Genomic DNA, 15,695 nt, shown 5'->3' with positions numbered 1-15,695 from the left:
CTATCTATCTATTTATCTATCTATCTATCTATCACACGTATAGTCCCACCTTCCTTGCCCGCGTAAACCAATCACAGCTCTGGACGTCTTTTTCAAGCGACAGCGACCGGCGACGTCACGTTGTGCGACACGCCGGTTGGATAGAAACAAACGCGAGTATAGCTGATGACAGCTCGTTTATTGAATTACAGTATTTCCAAACGACATATTTGGAAGAATAGCTAAATAGTTAGTAAACGTCAACGCTAGTGGTGTTTCGTTTTAAACGTATGTCTCAGCTCATCCCGCGAACCGCTTAACGCCAAGCTAATGCTAATGCTGCTTGCTAATGCTTCACGGTTGTGTTGACAAGTTCTGTCGTTTTTTGCGGACTTCGCTTGTGTTTCTCGCAGCGGTATGAGTTCCAAGTATGGAGGCGGAGATAGTGGACGAGGTAGAAGAGGAGGTAGTAGTAGGGGTAACGGTAGAGGTTATCGTGATAGCAGCAGAGAAAGAGCCAACCGGGGAGGTGCGAGTGGCAGCTTCGACCATGACAACAGCAGTGGTCGCCATCCATCACATTTGAAGGGCCGAGAGATTGGCTTGTGGTACGCAAGATTCGGAGCCGTGAGGAAGAAACAGGCTGACCGGAGATCGGTATGTTTACACATTTTTATTCTCTAAAGTAACTCTGTTGCTGTTTGTCCAGATTTGCTAGAACTACACTGTGCTCGAATAAGGTGTATAACTTGTAACTCTGCTTTCACAAAAACTTACTGTATTAAAGCTCAATTTTTGCCTGCATGTGTGCAGCGGGCAGTGGTCCAGATGGATGAGGCCAGAGAGCAGCACATTATCAAGCTGCTCGACTCCGTCCAGAACGATCAGCCAGGTCTGGAGAGACCAAGCAGAGATGTTAGAGGCTCTACATCAGACAGATGGCGTACATCAGACAGATGGCATACACCTCACAGTAAAAGTGGTCACTGGTGAGAAGTTTTGACGTGATAGCTTTTCGGCAGAGATAGGTACTTAATTCAATCGTGAGGGAAATTCACTGTTCCTGTTTCCTCAGAACACATGACAAAGCAGTTGCGTTGACTATTCTATAGTAATAATATTAAAGGATAGCAGGCTAGTGATGTCTGTTTTAAAAGTGTGTTTCTTACTCGGGTGTGACTGACCAATGTGCTTGTTGCAGCTACTTTGACGGAGACATGACTGAAGAGGAAAAACAAAAGATCAAATTTGAGGAGGAAGAGATTGACACATCACGCAAGAAACGGTAACTACTTTCCTCAGGCACTGTTCCAAGGCTTTTATTTACTCATCTGCAGAGAGTACCAGGTGTTTATGAGAGATTCGGTTTAGATGTTGACATTTGTAATTGTAATGTATGCCATTTTATTCTTGGTTCCAATCAAGAATGCCATGCAGTTGGAGGCAGATGTAACTGTTCTCAACTTAATTAATTTAATTGATGTGACTGCCGGAGCAGACAAGCTGGCGAATCACTACATATTTTGTCGTATCTTGTATTAATTAAGGGATTTGTGTCTTTTTCAAGTAATTTTTCAATCCAGTTATATTCAGGCAACATTTGATTACACAGGAGCAGACCTTGACACATGTGATATACAGTAAATGTACCACCAGGTATTTCAGTTATGTAGTGCCCCAGTCTAACCACTATGGGGCACTATGTAAAGGAATATATAGATAAGAGAAGAAGAAGAAGAATGTAGGGTGATTCAAGTAGCAATATACTGTAGATGCTGTGTTTTAACTACAAAGTAAAGTGAGTTAACAAAAAAAGTACAGGATTGCTTCTTGAGAATGCCACAAGTTATAAATTAAAACTATGCTTGTATTGTCACAGACATTTTATGACACTTGGGAACATTTTAAATTGGTGGAGGGGAAATGCAAAATAGATATATGTACCAATCGTGGGTGATTAATTGAAACATGCTGTCTATTCGAGAGGCCACTATTTACGGGTATGGCATTCAAGCAAGCCAGATTCAAACTGACTTGACTTCCGAATTACAAATGATTGATGACTCTTCAAGCCTTCTGATTTTACTTTCCCATTTCCCCCCCTATTAGTTCAATCTCTCAGGCGGCTTTTAAAGACGACATCCCTGACACTTGGGATGATGATGATGATGATGACGAAAACAAAGATGGTGATGATGAAGATGATGTTGAGCAGCAGCAACTGGAGGAGGATAAAAACAGGGAGAAACTGAGGAGGAAAGACAAAGATCTGGAATTCTTACTCCAGCAAATATCCAGAGATGTTTCACTAGATGAGTCGTTGAAGAGAGATCTGCAGAGTAAGAAATCACACGCAAAGTACAAGGAGATGCTGGTGAGTTTTAGTGAGAGTTTGCAGTTTCTCTCATGCATATTCAATACATAATAATTTGTCTTTTTTGTCTTTTTCCATAGATGTTCAGACAGAAGTTACCATCCTATGGGAGGAAAGAGGTTCATTCTTAATTATGACTTCAGTGCTGCATTAATATACAAGTCATCTTTATTTATATAGCGCTTTCAAACAGCCTTAGCTGTCACAAAGTGCTTTACAAAACAAACAAAAAAACGACATAAAACATATACAAGTTTATACCGTTTTGTGACCATGCTCATAACTAACATTCATATCTCAAATCCACTTTCATCATTGAAATTAATGGTAGTGCCAGTTATCTGTTCCAGTCTCCCTTGCAAAAACAAATTTTTGCGTTTTTGTTTTGTAATAAGGAAAAACTAGCACTCTATTATATTGTACTTTATTTAAAAAAAAAAAAAAGCAAATTAAATGGAATAGAGAGAATTTAACAGTTTGTGCGTTATGATTTAATGCTTAAAGTATAATACAGTCATGCGGACACAAAGAAAAATAGATAATAAATAATAAATAATATTTAATTGACTTACGTTAGCTGTTTTAAATTTGTAGAATTTACCAAAATTTCCCCCTCCCACCCCACTCCTTTAAATTTGGGGATTTTTGACAATTTCTGTCTGCTGTAAAGTTAAACAAATACCAAAGTATTGTAAAACAGTCAAATGTTATGCATATTATTTTATTTTTAAACACTGATAACATGCTTTCCTTTCTCCTCTATCTGACCGCGTTGTGCCATCAGGAGCTGGTCCGGCTTATCAACTCCAACCAAGTGCTGGTGGTGAGTGGCGAAACGGGCTGCGGAAAAACTACCCAGGTGACCCAGTTCATCCTGGACGACCACATCAACCGCGGCATGGGCTCCATGTGCCGCGTGGTTTGCACGCAGCCTCGTCGCATAAGCGCCATCTCGGTATGCCGCCTCCATATGTAGCTCACTCGGCTCGACTTTTTGGCTAATTTGCCGGTTCGCGCATCACCCAGGTGGCAGAGCGTGTGGCCGCTGAGAGGGCGGAAAGGGTTGGAAGTGGAAATTCATGTGGTTACCAAATTCGCTTGCAGAGGTCAGTGCAGTGCATTTCAAGATCTCAACTGATTTTATTTTAAATTTGAGAGCCCTCCCATCCCAAATCACATGGAAATGCTTAGCCTGTGTTTTACTGCTCTTTATATATTAAACTGAAACTGAAAGTGATACTGCCACCTAGTGGCATTTTAAAGGTATTTTTGTTGTGGAGGAGTTGGGCGCTCATGCCTCTAATGCAGGGGTACCCAAGTCCGGTCCTCGAGAGCCACTATCCAGCCTGTTTTCCATGTCTCCCTCCTTCAGCACAGCTGAATCTAATGATCAGCTCATCAGCAAGGATTGCAGAAGTCTGATAACGATCCTGGTCTTGAATCAGGTCTGTTAATGGAGAGAAACATGGAAAACAGGCTGGACAGTGGCTCTCGAGGACCAAACTTGGCCACCCCTAATATACAAAATGAGACCAAGATATTTTTCAATACTTTTTTCAACATTAATGTGGTCTAAAACCGAATCAAGAGATGAAAAAAAAGAAATCTTTGAGAGAAGAGAAGTTAAAAGAAACAACTCAGATAATATAATTGCACAAGTGTGCTTACCCTTTTAACCTGGGGATGTGGTTATGTTCAGAATTAATTAGTCAAATTAGTCAAATTCAGCCTCATGTTAAAATGGAAGTCAGTGCACACCCACCACCATTGAAAGTGCCGCTATAAAAAATGAAATTCGGCTGTCAGATTTCTCCTGATTTGCAAATGTCAATAGGACAGGACTGATATTTACGTACGTTGCATGACATTTTTCCAAGCCGAATGGGCCGAGAAAACGACTCTTGATGCACCCCACATTTCAGGGTTATCTCGTTGGGTAATGTTTTGTACCAGAATGAGTGCATCACACTTGTACAGTGTGATGCACTCATGTTTCGATTTCATTAGTTTGTGCCAGTGTCACTAATGCTGTGGCTGACTATTGTAATTAGAAGTGTACAAAATGAAAGCTCCATAAATTAAAGTTGTGCTGGCGACAGCTGGTACGCGATAAGAAAGGAAGAATGATGGAGGAGATGAAAGTAGCAAAGATGGTAAAGGATAATGAACACCAACTGTCAGAAAATGGGGAAAATAATGGCCTCTTCTCTTGGACTTATCTACACATTTAAAGAACAAACATTTTCGCAAAATGCCAAACTTAATTTATGACTCGGTCATCTGTGAAGTTTTATTAGAAGCTGATTTAGTAAATGCTTTTATTTGTTGTCATTTCCCAGCCAGTTACCACGGAGACAAGGTTCAGTCCTGTACTGTACCACGGGCATTATTCTCCAGTGGCTTCGCTCAGACCCGTGAGTGTCTCTCCTTCCGCCATTTATTTTTCAACTACTTCAACTGCCCGTTCTTCCCTCTGTGTTACTTGACTTCACTGATTTGTGCTTGCTGCCAGTGCCAGACACATTAGTAAGGACCACCCATCCTCTTAGGGGGAGAAAACACACACAAACACAGTTGAGTCATCCCCGCCCACTCTTTCTCGCATCACGAGTATCCTCGTTCCGAAGCGAAAGTGCCAGCTTTTGTTATCTCATTTGTGCTCATCCCAAAATTGGCACGACTTGACCCGTGTGAGTCACTTTAGGGCTATGGGCAGTCTGACAAAACGCTGCAACTCTTATGCCTCATGTTTTGCACAGCAGTGGGCCCTGAGGTTGGTGCAGTACAGTTATACTTGTACTCAATGTATGATGCATAAATATTTCCAGTCCAGTGAATCCAATAACTTATTCACAGATGAGCTGCTATAGTACCAAACACAGATCACATCTGTTTGAATCCCAGAGCTATGTATCATTTTAGGCAATTTGCATGCAAGCCATAACAAACATATGTAAACACACAAATCTATATAGTAGGAAGAAAAGAAGAAGAATGAAACGCATAAAACGTGTGTCTTATTATCCTTGTCAGGCAGTTGTCAAGCATCAGTCACTTAGTTCTGGATGAGATCCACGAGAGAAGCCTGCACTCAGACGTGTTGCTCACCATCGTCAAGGACCTACTCGACGTGCGACACGACCTCAAGGTCATTTTGATGAGCGCCACGCTCAATGCAGAGAAATTCTCCAAGTACTTTGGTATTTGCTTCCTGAATCACAAGCCTCATCTTTCAGCACTTATGTTTTGAATTTATTAAATAATTACGCTCCTTCTGTGTCCCGACCTTTAGACAATTGCCCCATGATCCACATCCCGGGCTTGACATTCCCAGTGGAGGAGTTCCTCCTTGAGGATGTTGTGGAGATGACAAGGTAGAATTCAATTTAACACGTAACCGTTACCCATAACTGCTGAAACGGTGTCGGTTTTTTGTGTATGTTTTTTTTCCACCAGATATCGTCCTAAGAACCAGGACCGCCGACCCGCTTGGAAAAAAGGCTTCTTGCACGGGCGCCACTCCAGACCCGAGAAGGAGGAGAAGGAGGCCGAATACAAGGAGAGCTGGCCTTGTTATGCTCGCACTCTCCAGGCCAGGTGGGCTACAGAACGCCGCATGGGAGCTAAATTAAGATGAGTCGTTTTTGCTCACTTGTTGTTTGGCGATTTGAAGGTAAAGTCAAGTCAACCCCCACAAGGGGCAGGTATAGTTATTTATTTATTTATTTTTTTGGTCTTCATGGCAGGTCTCGGTCCCAATGCTCCAAGAATAACATGGTTTAATGTAAACTATGTGATACTAAAGCAACATTTGGAGTTGTCACACTGACCATCCATCCATTTTCTACAGCGCTTGTTCTCATTAGGATCGCATGTGAGCCTAGTCCAGTTGACTAGAGGCAACGGGTGGGGCACAAACTGGACTGGTTGACAGCCAATTGCAAGGCACAAACAACCATTTACAATTGCATTCATAGACAAATTAAGTCTTCATTTAACCTAACATGTATGTCATTTGTTTTTCCTCAGATATTCTGAGAGTACGATTTCTGCTCTTGAGATGCTGGACAGCGATGACAAGATTGACTTGGACCTCATATTGGCGCTCATCCGCCATATTGTGCTCAATGATGAGGTGAGCTAAGATTTTAGGAGGTACACCCGCAGAATACAATCAGGTCAAGTACTAGAATTCTGACTGTATAGCTGTGAAAATCCAAACTGGGCGTCATTATCTCTGCTTGACGTATGTGTGGAGGTAGAGCAGATGGGAGGAACAGAAGGGTTAGCAACCAAGCACACAGTGACATAAGATCAGAGAAAATGACACGACAACTGGGCAGCGGATCAGCGCTAATGAGCGATTGTACAGATGCTCTCCCGCTGCATGTTCATTCCGTATTATCTTTGTCTATCTCGTCTAGCTTCACGTTCTATTGCCCTTCGTTAGTGTTGTCGTGCGAAGACTTCAATTGTTTTAAATCAGGCATAAATTCACAGGTAAACTGCTGGGCAACGTGGCTGACATAATGCGCGCATCCATCATAATCAACTGACACAGAAGCTGGTTATAATCCATATAACTGCATGTGTGGGAACCTAGGCATCTTTCGGGGTGAGCCATTTATTTGTAGTAGGGAATAATGGGAAATATAGATATTTATCGTAAACAGCCTAAGGAAAATGTCAAAACCCTCAGGTGTGTAATAGCGAAAGAAAAGAAGAGGAGGAGAACAGAAAAATAATCATACACAACTGGATATCCCACGGGATACATTGGGGTTTATTTGACCATGCAAGTAAATTAAGCAGCAAGGACTATGAAACACAAGTGATTAACACAGAGAGTCTTTAGCCCGTCAGATAAGAAGCCGTTTTGTCCGTCAGTCAAGGCGGCGCTCAGCCAGCCGAGCAGATTGACCGCGACGTATGTCAGACGGCCGAAAAGGAAAGCGACTGATCGGCCGTGACAAAATTGTAAATAGAGGAAGCAGCCAACTGTGCTGTATGAGTGGTTAATTATGACTTCAGCACGCCGTGATTAGACACTCAGGCAATGACATGCAGCCATGAATGGATATTTGGGGGAAATAGTAAGTAATAGTAAGTCAACATGACAGAAATGACTGTTCCATTTCCTCTAAGCATTAATAAAAGACTAAGACTAACAATTAGCTGTAATTTAAACAGTGATGCTGGCGGCCAAGAATATTTTCCGTGCCGGCTTCTTCTGAGAAGATAAATTGCAGAGTTATTTCCAACCAATTTAATATCATCCCGAGAGTATTTCTGCTCTCATCTAAAAGCGCCGCTGTGAAATGATGAAAAAACATTAATCACAAAATAAAAATAGACCCGCTCAAGTTGTTTTCCAACACCACGTTGCCATGAATTTGACAGCAAATGTCAACATGTGTGATGACAAATTGTTGACGAGAAGAAGCTGGGAGTAAATATGTGTTTTTGACAAAGACCAAGGATAAGTAGGATATGAGAGTTTCTTCACTTTATCTTTTGTTACTCCTATGTGATCCAATAGGAAGGAGCCATCTTGGTCTTCCTGCCGGGCTGGGACAACATTAGCAGCCTCAATGACCTTCTGATGGCGCAGCAGATGTTCAGATCAGGTAGATGCATACACACACTCACATGCTACACACATACATGTCTTCACTGTGATTACTATTTCACGTGATGTCATTAAAGCAACTAAATGTCATCATTTGAACATCCTTCAAAAGGTATAACAATGTGCCTATCATCTTTGGTATTACCATAGTGACCACAAATAATTTACTTTAGTGGTCTATATTATTAACTCTTTCACTCCCAGCCATTTTCACTGAAGCAACCCCCTTTGCTCCCAACTGTTTTACTGGATTTTGCCTGATTTTGTAAGGCTCACAGAATATTGTGTTCTATTGCTATAAGAACATGGAACCTACCAAAAGAAAGATTAGTCTCTTCTTTCATCAGGAAAAAAGTATATTTCTATCTGTTTCCGTTTTGACGCAGTTCGCATTAGAATACAACTAAGTTTCATCATTATTCACAAATCTGTTAAAACAGTGGGGAAAAGAGGGCCTTTTGCAACATGGCCCTTGTTGATATCTTATACTCTGCTACCACCTGCGGGCCGTTTTTGTAATAAATACCATTGCTTCAAGCGTTCTCTTCAGTTCAGAGGCTGCATCAAAGTCTTCTCTGTATGCTCTAGCATAAAAAAAACAGCAAATGAGTTAATGGACTAGTTTTGTGTGTTTTTCATCACTTATGGGCTGCCACAGCTCAGGCTCATGACAGCTTTCAGCGAAACATAATTCTGAAGCGACACCACAAGTAAAAGGAAAAGATATCCTGTCACCAAGTACCAGGCATGTCTTTTTCAAAACCTACCGTGAACAGAAAAGGTGATGACAAGAACAGCCAATTTCAAAATTAGTTGAATACATTGACACCCTGACATGACTTGAATGCACAGAGAAAGTTGCAGTGCTTAAGAAATCAGACGTCTTTACTCAACTAGACATGAGGAGTATGCAAAGTAGCAGGCAGATAGAGTACAAAGTCACAAATGTTGTTTACATTCTGAAGAACCGTTCATGTTCTTAACTGTTATCAATAAAGATTGGATTAATTGTACTTTTCGTGGTCTCAGGCGCCCCCGCATACAGTAAATTGAGACCCCTGACCTATCACGTAGCAGCAGCTTGGAACAGCATATCTTGTATTTTGCCAGCACCAATGCTGCCCTTGTTTGTGCTTCTTGTTGTTGCAGATCGTTTTGTTATCATCCCGCTGCACTCACTCATGCCAACAGTTAATCAGACACTGGTCAGTATTGGCCCCCTCCATACCTCTCGACCCCTCAGACAAACGTCCAGCTTTATTTTTCTTCCCTGATTTCGCTGGAATCCAATCTCACCCTCATCCTCCGCTCCTCCCAGGTGTTCAAACGTCCTCCACCTGGTGTGCGGAAGATTGTGATTGCTACCAATATAGCTGAGACGAGGTAAGTCTGAAGGACAAAAGTTTATTTTTCGCCGAGGCTTTTACCAATTTCACTTGTGTGTCCTTAATGATTAAGGACTGCGATAGTGGCTTGAATGGAGCTGACTAACTGGGGATTTATTCATGTGCTCACGCACAAATTAAAGAAGCTGTCCGTGCTCTCCTTCACTTCTCTAAAAATAGGTGCTGAATTCCCCCCCAGGGCTCAATTTTATTTCTACTCAAGCATGAATCTGAGTCAAAACTAAGCATTTTCGAACCACTCGCTTTGAAGTGGTTTTCCGTCTGATTTCATTCCATTCGCATTTTCACTCCCCTCCTCCCACCTCCTTCAGCATCACCATAGATGATGTGGTTTTTGTGATCGATGGAGGCAAGATCAAGGAAACCAACTTCGACACCAACAACAACATTAGCACCATGACGGCCGAGTGGGTGAGCCTGGCCAACGCCAAGCAGAGGAAAGGGCGCGCTGGCAGGTGCGTATGTATTTGCCTTTGTTTACTCACCGGGGCCATTTATGGATGTTACTGCCACTGTGATTACATGCCATGCCGATTTTCCATTTATCTTCCCCGTTATTGGTCCAAAAGTCACAAAGCAAAAATGTTACTAGCTTCTACTGGCTCTATCCAACATCAGAGTGGAGCCAGGCCCAATTAGCACAAGCTACTTTTAAAAGTTTCATGCCATTGATTCTCAATTAAACTTTTTTGTTCTTCCCTGACATAACCTTTATTTTCCCTCTCCTCTCTGCTCTGCATCCATATGCATAGAGTGTGCCCGGGGAAGTGCTATCATCTGTACAACGGTCTCCGAGCCAGCCTTCTGGATGCCTACCAATTACCAGAAATCATGAGGACTCCGCTGGAGGAGCTGTGCCTGCAGATCAAGGTCTGCTTGCTCGTAACGTGCGGTCCAATCACAGTCGTGCAGCTCAGAGCACAAATCTTCTAGTTGTTTGACAGCTACATTTTTCAGCAGCGTGACACATTGAGGCCATGTCCATATTAACACTTTTAAAATTCTATATTTTTCCCAATTCACTTTGGTTCTTATGTCTACAAGCAAGCTGCATTCGAAATACGTAGCATGTTTCAAACCACCTGTTGAAGTGACAATTTTCCAGTTTCTTACTGAAGCTCTAGATTTGTGTAAACGACATGGACATAGAATGGGAGTGGCATAGTTGTTCTCAGAGGTTTTAGCAGAAGCCTCTTTTTAAACTGGCTGTCAAAATCTTTTTCTATGATTATGCTGATTTTTGCATTTGTGGAATGTAATAATGGAAATTGAATTTCGATTAATTGCACAGTCCTAATTTGACCCAATAATGTTGTTTTTGTAGCTTTTTTATAAATAACTTTATTCGGGTCTCTGATTGGCTGAAATGGCCTTACAGTTTTTGGAGGACTTGTTAAATTGTTTTTTTTCTGCAACCATTTTCCTTTTACCTAAATAACTGCACTTAGCACAAAGGACTTACTGTTCACACGACGCCCTCTGGAGTGGGCGACGGCGTCGCCTCTTCAGCGATGGATTGCCATTTGTTTCTACCGTCCTCGCCGCAAAGCTTCCCAATCCACTCCGTCTGCCTCGGCGCATGCTAATGGAACACGAAAGCAAAGGTCGCTCCCGTCGAGTGTTTGCACCCGCGGCTTTATTGAGTGTGTTTTTAGCGTTGCTCCTGAAGTTCAGCTTCGAACCATTTGATTACATTTTCCCAGTGAAGGCGGCAGGTGAGAGGTGGCCTTAATGCATCCGTTTGCACGTCGAGCAGGAGAATTACAACAAGCGTGATCTTATTTTTCTATTTGTGTCAGTTAGATGTATTGGTGTGTGTGATGGGGTTTGTACTCTCTGTACAGATATTGAAGCTTGGAGGCATCGCTCACTTCCTGCAGAAAGCTCTGGACCCTCCCACTGAAAAGGCCGTGAATCTGGCTATAAAGAACCTCAAAGACCTGGTAAGGAAGAGCGAAATATTGGGGGATTTTTTTCAAACGGGCAGAAACAGTTATGTCTTTGGTGTCGACGTTATCCTAGGTCAGTCTCGATTGTTTATGTCCATGCTTCGAGCAGGAAATGTTGCAGCTGAAATGTTATTTTTTTCTAGAATAAAAGCTGATAATTAGGTTGTGGCTAAAAACACATTTTAGTTAAAAATATATGTATTTTAAAACCTCTGCAAGGAAGCACAATTTTAGTGAGACATTCTAATTTCAGTGTGCCCTATGGTTTTTGTACTTAATAATTAAAAATCTCATCAAATGCTTGCTTTTTACGGCCTTTATGGACCCACACTTTTTTTCTTCACACTCTGGGACGCATACCTAACTCCAACCCTGGTTGTCATGGCAACTAAAGCAGTACTCAGGGTTGGCCAGGCAGTAGGGAGGGGCGGGGTAACACTGGGGAACTCTAAATGCCAGGTATCGATATGGAGCCGATACCGGCCTTATTTTCAGGTATTGATGCTCATTGAGGCTGCCGATACCAGCTGCCAATAGTAAAGGCAGATAATAAAAATAAAAAAAATCTGTAAGTCTTCCTCGACAGTAGATGGCGCTACACTGTGGCAGTTTGACATGAATCATCTGCATCAGAAAGAAAAGTAAAAAAAAAAAAAATTGTCAATGGATTGAATGAATACTTGTCCTGTATCAGACAGAAAAAAGTGGCATCAAACATCCCTTCTTTTAAATTTGTATTAAAAAAAACATGTCACATTTGAAATAATTGTATGAGCAGTTCATAAAATCTAAGGATAATCCCTTTTCATGTGTCAGAATGCCTTTGACCATTCCGAGAACCTGACGGCGCTGGGTGTTCACCTGGCTCGCCTGCCTGTGGAACCTCACATCGGAAAGCTCATCCTGTTTGGAGCACTGCTAGGCTGCCTCGACCCCGTGCTGACCATCGCCGGCTCCCTCAGTTTCAAAGACCCTTTCTTTATACCCCTGGTAGGTCGCCAACCCTCACACATGAAAGCAAGGAGCAGCAGGAACAATCCATGCACGGTCACATGATCACAATATCCCGTGACTTGCTGTTTTTCAGGGTAAAGAGCAGTTGGCAGATAAGAGGAGAAAAGTGCTTTCCCAGAACTCGAAAAGTGATCACCTTACTGTTGTCAACGCCTTCCAGGTAGTAGCATAGATCATGTCTCATTTTGGAGTGTGTCATACACAAATCAGTCAATCTTGATTTGTTGTCCAATGATTGGTCAGGGCTGGCAGGAAGCTAAACAACACGGCGGCCGGTGCGAGCGTGATTTCTGCTGGGACAATTTCTTGTCTGCCAACACGCTTCAGGTGATCTCAAATTTTCTCATGGCCACATATGTTGTTTTTTTTATGAATAAAATGTGTATGGCATCATAATTGATTTGACTATTTTGTTTAATTTTAGCCTTTTAGAATTTATTACGTGTACGAATCACATTTTATTTAACTTTATGATTTTTTTTATATTAATATGTGTCAGCATTCTAGAATTTCTTACTTGTATGACATCAAATTATCCCTTTATATTTAATATTTTTTACTATTTTTTTTTTAGCAGACAAGAATATTTTGTCAAAGATTTACTAATGGAATGTACTTTTTTTCCTTTTTTTTGCTTGTCTTTTTTTTTTTTGCTTGTCTAATTATGGCGTCTTTTCTGGATATGACTTTCTTCAAGCTTCTGATTGGCAGAAATGGCGGAGTGTCTTCATTTTCTCATGCTACATAATATGTGTGTCTGCATTCCTTTCTTTATCATTTAGATGCTGCACAACATGAAGGGCCAGTTTGCTGAACATCTCATGCATGCAGGATTTGTCAGCAGCAGGGACCCTAAAGACCCCAACTCGAATGTCAATTCAGGTGGATAGAAAGAAGGAGCTGTCTAATAATAATGATAATAATAATAATTATAGAAGTGATGAGAGTTCATGTTTACATAAATAGGATATCTTTTATCCTCCCGTAGATAACGAGAAGCTGATCAAAGCGGTGATTGTCGCTGGCCTGTATCCTAAAGTAGCCATGATCCGACCATCACACAGCAAAAAGAGGCCCGGGTGAGCAAAATCATTAATATTAATCTCCATACAAACTCTGTTGTTGCTCATCTCTTTCAAAGTTGTGACACTTCAACACTTTCACTTATGTTTTATGCAACCTTTTGTAAGTTGTTGTTTATTTCACAACCAAACCAGACGGTCGGGCCAAGTGCAGATTGCTCCCTGCTGTCAATGCGATGGTTTTGTCAGGCTCATGCCGTGCCATTTGGAACGTAGCCGTCTGAAACGCTCATCACAGTTGTGCTTCCTTCTGAGCCCTGCTGGCAGGAGCTAAAAGAAAAAAAATAAAATTAAAAATTAAACAAGCAAGCAACTGGTGCATCAGAATTCTAATGAAATTCTAAGTTACTCCAAGTTTGCCATTACAATGATAACTAGAATATTACTCCATCTAACTTTCTTAGACAGAATCATGACACTTAAGGCTGCACAGTTCTGCTGAAACCATTTATGTGCAGTGCCATCTGCTGGTGCTGCTTAGTCACTGTACCATGTCTCTCTCAACAAAAAAAACTAACATTTACCCCAGAAAATGATCTTATTATTGTTATAAAAATATATATATATTTCAGTGTTAAAAAACAAAAAAACAATCATTGGGGTTAACCATCAGAAAGAATATGTAGTTGAACATTTTTTTTTACTAGAGATATTTTCCTTTTTTAATTGCCTGGGGAATATTGTCTGGTTTGTAGCGAGGCAGTGCCGTCCATTTTGACTCTGTAAAGGTACATTTGTTTTATTTTCCACTTAACTCATTCACTCCCAGCCATTTTTACTGAAGCAACCCCCTTCGCTCCCGGCTGTTTTACTGGATTTTGACTAATTTTGCAAGGCCCCTCAGAACATTGTGTTCTATTGCTATAAAAACATGAAACCTACCAAAAGAAAGATTAAAGTCTCTTCTTTCATCAGGAAAAAATAATATTTCTATCTGTTTGCGTTTTGCAGCAATTAGCATTAGAATATAGCTAAGTTTCATCATTATTCACAAATCTATATAAAATTCTGAGTAATTTAGTTTTTTTCAACATAGTCCTGGTTCATGTCCTATGCTCTGCTGCCACCTGCTGGCCGTTTGTGTAATAACTACCATTTCTTCACCCGTTCTTTGCAGTTGAGAGGCTGCATCAAAGCCTTCTGTATGCTTAATACGTCTTATTTATACGTTTTTGGGAGCAAATGAGTTAATATTACTAACACCTATATAACTTTAGTTTCCCCTCATTTGACATAAGACTTTACCGATTTGTACTGTTAACACACACACTGTCGGTGTTATCTCGTGCAGGGTGAAAGTGTACACGAAGCACGACGGGAAAGTGTGCATCCACCCCAAGTCCGTCAACTACGAGGAGACCAACTTCAACTACACGTGGCTCATCTATCACCTCAAAATGAGGACCAGCAGCGTAAGGAATATTTTTATCCCTCTTTTTATTTATTTTTTATTCCAGAACTCAGCAAAGGCGGGATTTTGCTGCAACTATGCTTTCATGCACTCATACAGCATCCTGCTTTCAGATAATGGATATAAAAAGTCGACACACCCCTGTTGAAATAATGGGATGTGACTGTGTTGAGAATTAACTAGACATATGCAAATGCATGTCAGTACACACCTGCTACTATTTAAAATGCCTAAATGAACAGTGGGAGAAAGATCCACACATCTCTCCCAGCATTGCGGAAAAGGACATTGTTGACTTTGTCCACCCCATTTCGTACTGTTTAAAATAAAAATAAATGAGGTGGGATTTACCAATTTTTACAGGCAGTGTAAAAAGTGGAAGTATGTATTTGTGTGTGCTGCTTCTGGCGCTGTCTCTCAGATGGGCAAGTGGTTAAAGGTTGGCAGTTTTAGCCCCCAATGAATATTTGATTAAAACACTGCCTTTCAACTGCCTTTCAAACGCTTTTATGCTCGAAAGACCACACGCGCACAAGTAGAGAAATAGAAGGGTGGCGATGACGTTTCGGTGCCGTGACGCGTTCGTCCCCGGCGGCCTGTCACGTTCCTACCTCACAAGGCCGAGGCGGTCGTCTCTTCTTTCTTCGTACTCTTTTTGTGATTTGATTGTATTTGTCACTGAGCTTCCAGGATGAGATGTGCCTCTTGAATGCAGACTGCCTCTTAAGCAGCCTTTTAGGATTGATTTATTACCTGCGCCAGCAGTACATCTGTAACGTCCTGGCCCTTTTTGTGACAGATAGCATCATGGATTTCACAAGCCATTACTCTTTTGCTGAGAATAATACACA

The 15,695-nt window shown here is 41.4% G+C and overlaps 1 protein-coding gene across 4 annotated transcripts in view; it reads left to right on the top strand.

The window, feature by feature from the left end:
• The first annotated feature begins 78 nt into the window (after positions 1 to 78).
• The window catches only part of dhx36 (DEAH (Asp-Glu-Ala-His) box polypeptide 36), a 34,992-nt gene continuing 19,375 nt past the window's right edge, over positions 79 to 15,695 (top strand). For all 4 annotated transcript variants that reach the window (XR_013294153.1, XR_013294154.1, XM_077565885.1 and 1 more), the window contains exons 1-24: positions 79 to 636; positions 793 to 968; positions 1,181 to 1,264; positions 2,089 to 2,353; positions 2,434 to 2,472; positions 3,138 to 3,308; positions 3,380 to 3,459; positions 4,693 to 4,767; positions 5,387 to 5,553; positions 5,646 to 5,727; positions 5,810 to 5,950; positions 6,383 to 6,488; positions 7,893 to 7,980; positions 9,132 to 9,187; positions 9,301 to 9,365; positions 9,700 to 9,843; positions 10,141 to 10,258; positions 11,233 to 11,331; positions 12,154 to 12,327; positions 12,425 to 12,511; positions 12,595 to 12,678; positions 13,134 to 13,233; positions 13,340 to 13,430; positions 14,725 to 14,845. Coding sequence is in view for 2 of the 4 variants with exons in the window: in XM_077565885.1 (XP_077422011.1) it covers positions 397 to 636; positions 793 to 968; positions 1,181 to 1,264; positions 2,089 to 2,353; positions 2,434 to 2,472; positions 3,138 to 3,308; positions 3,380 to 3,459; positions 4,693 to 4,767; positions 5,387 to 5,553; positions 5,646 to 5,727; positions 5,810 to 5,950; positions 6,383 to 6,488; positions 7,893 to 7,980; positions 9,132 to 9,187; positions 9,301 to 9,365; positions 9,700 to 9,843; positions 10,141 to 10,258; positions 11,233 to 11,331; positions 12,154 to 12,327; positions 12,425 to 12,511; positions 12,595 to 12,678; positions 13,134 to 13,233; positions 13,340 to 13,430; positions 14,725 to 14,845 (2,853 nt within the window). In the remaining 2 variants the exon portion in view is untranslated. The remainder of the gene's footprint in view (positions 637 to 792; positions 969 to 1,180; positions 1,265 to 2,088; positions 2,354 to 2,433; positions 2,473 to 3,137; positions 3,309 to 3,379; positions 3,460 to 4,692; positions 4,768 to 5,386; positions 5,554 to 5,645; positions 5,728 to 5,809; positions 5,951 to 6,382; positions 6,489 to 7,892; positions 7,981 to 9,131; positions 9,188 to 9,300; positions 9,366 to 9,699; positions 9,844 to 10,140; positions 10,259 to 11,232; positions 11,332 to 12,153; positions 12,328 to 12,424; positions 12,512 to 12,594; positions 12,679 to 13,133; positions 13,234 to 13,339; positions 13,431 to 14,724; positions 14,846 to 15,695) is intronic.

The sequence above is a fragment of the Vanacampus margaritifer genome, chromosome 5 (genome assembly GCF_051991255.1).
Source record: "Vanacampus margaritifer isolate UIUO_Vmar chromosome 5, RoL_Vmar_1.0, whole genome shotgun sequence".
NCBI lineage: Eukaryota > Metazoa > Chordata > Actinopteri > Syngnathiformes > Syngnathidae > Vanacampus > Vanacampus margaritifer.
The sequence above is the reverse complement of the archived record's forward strand: the minus strand, read 5'-3'. Positions and strand labels throughout refer to the sequence as shown.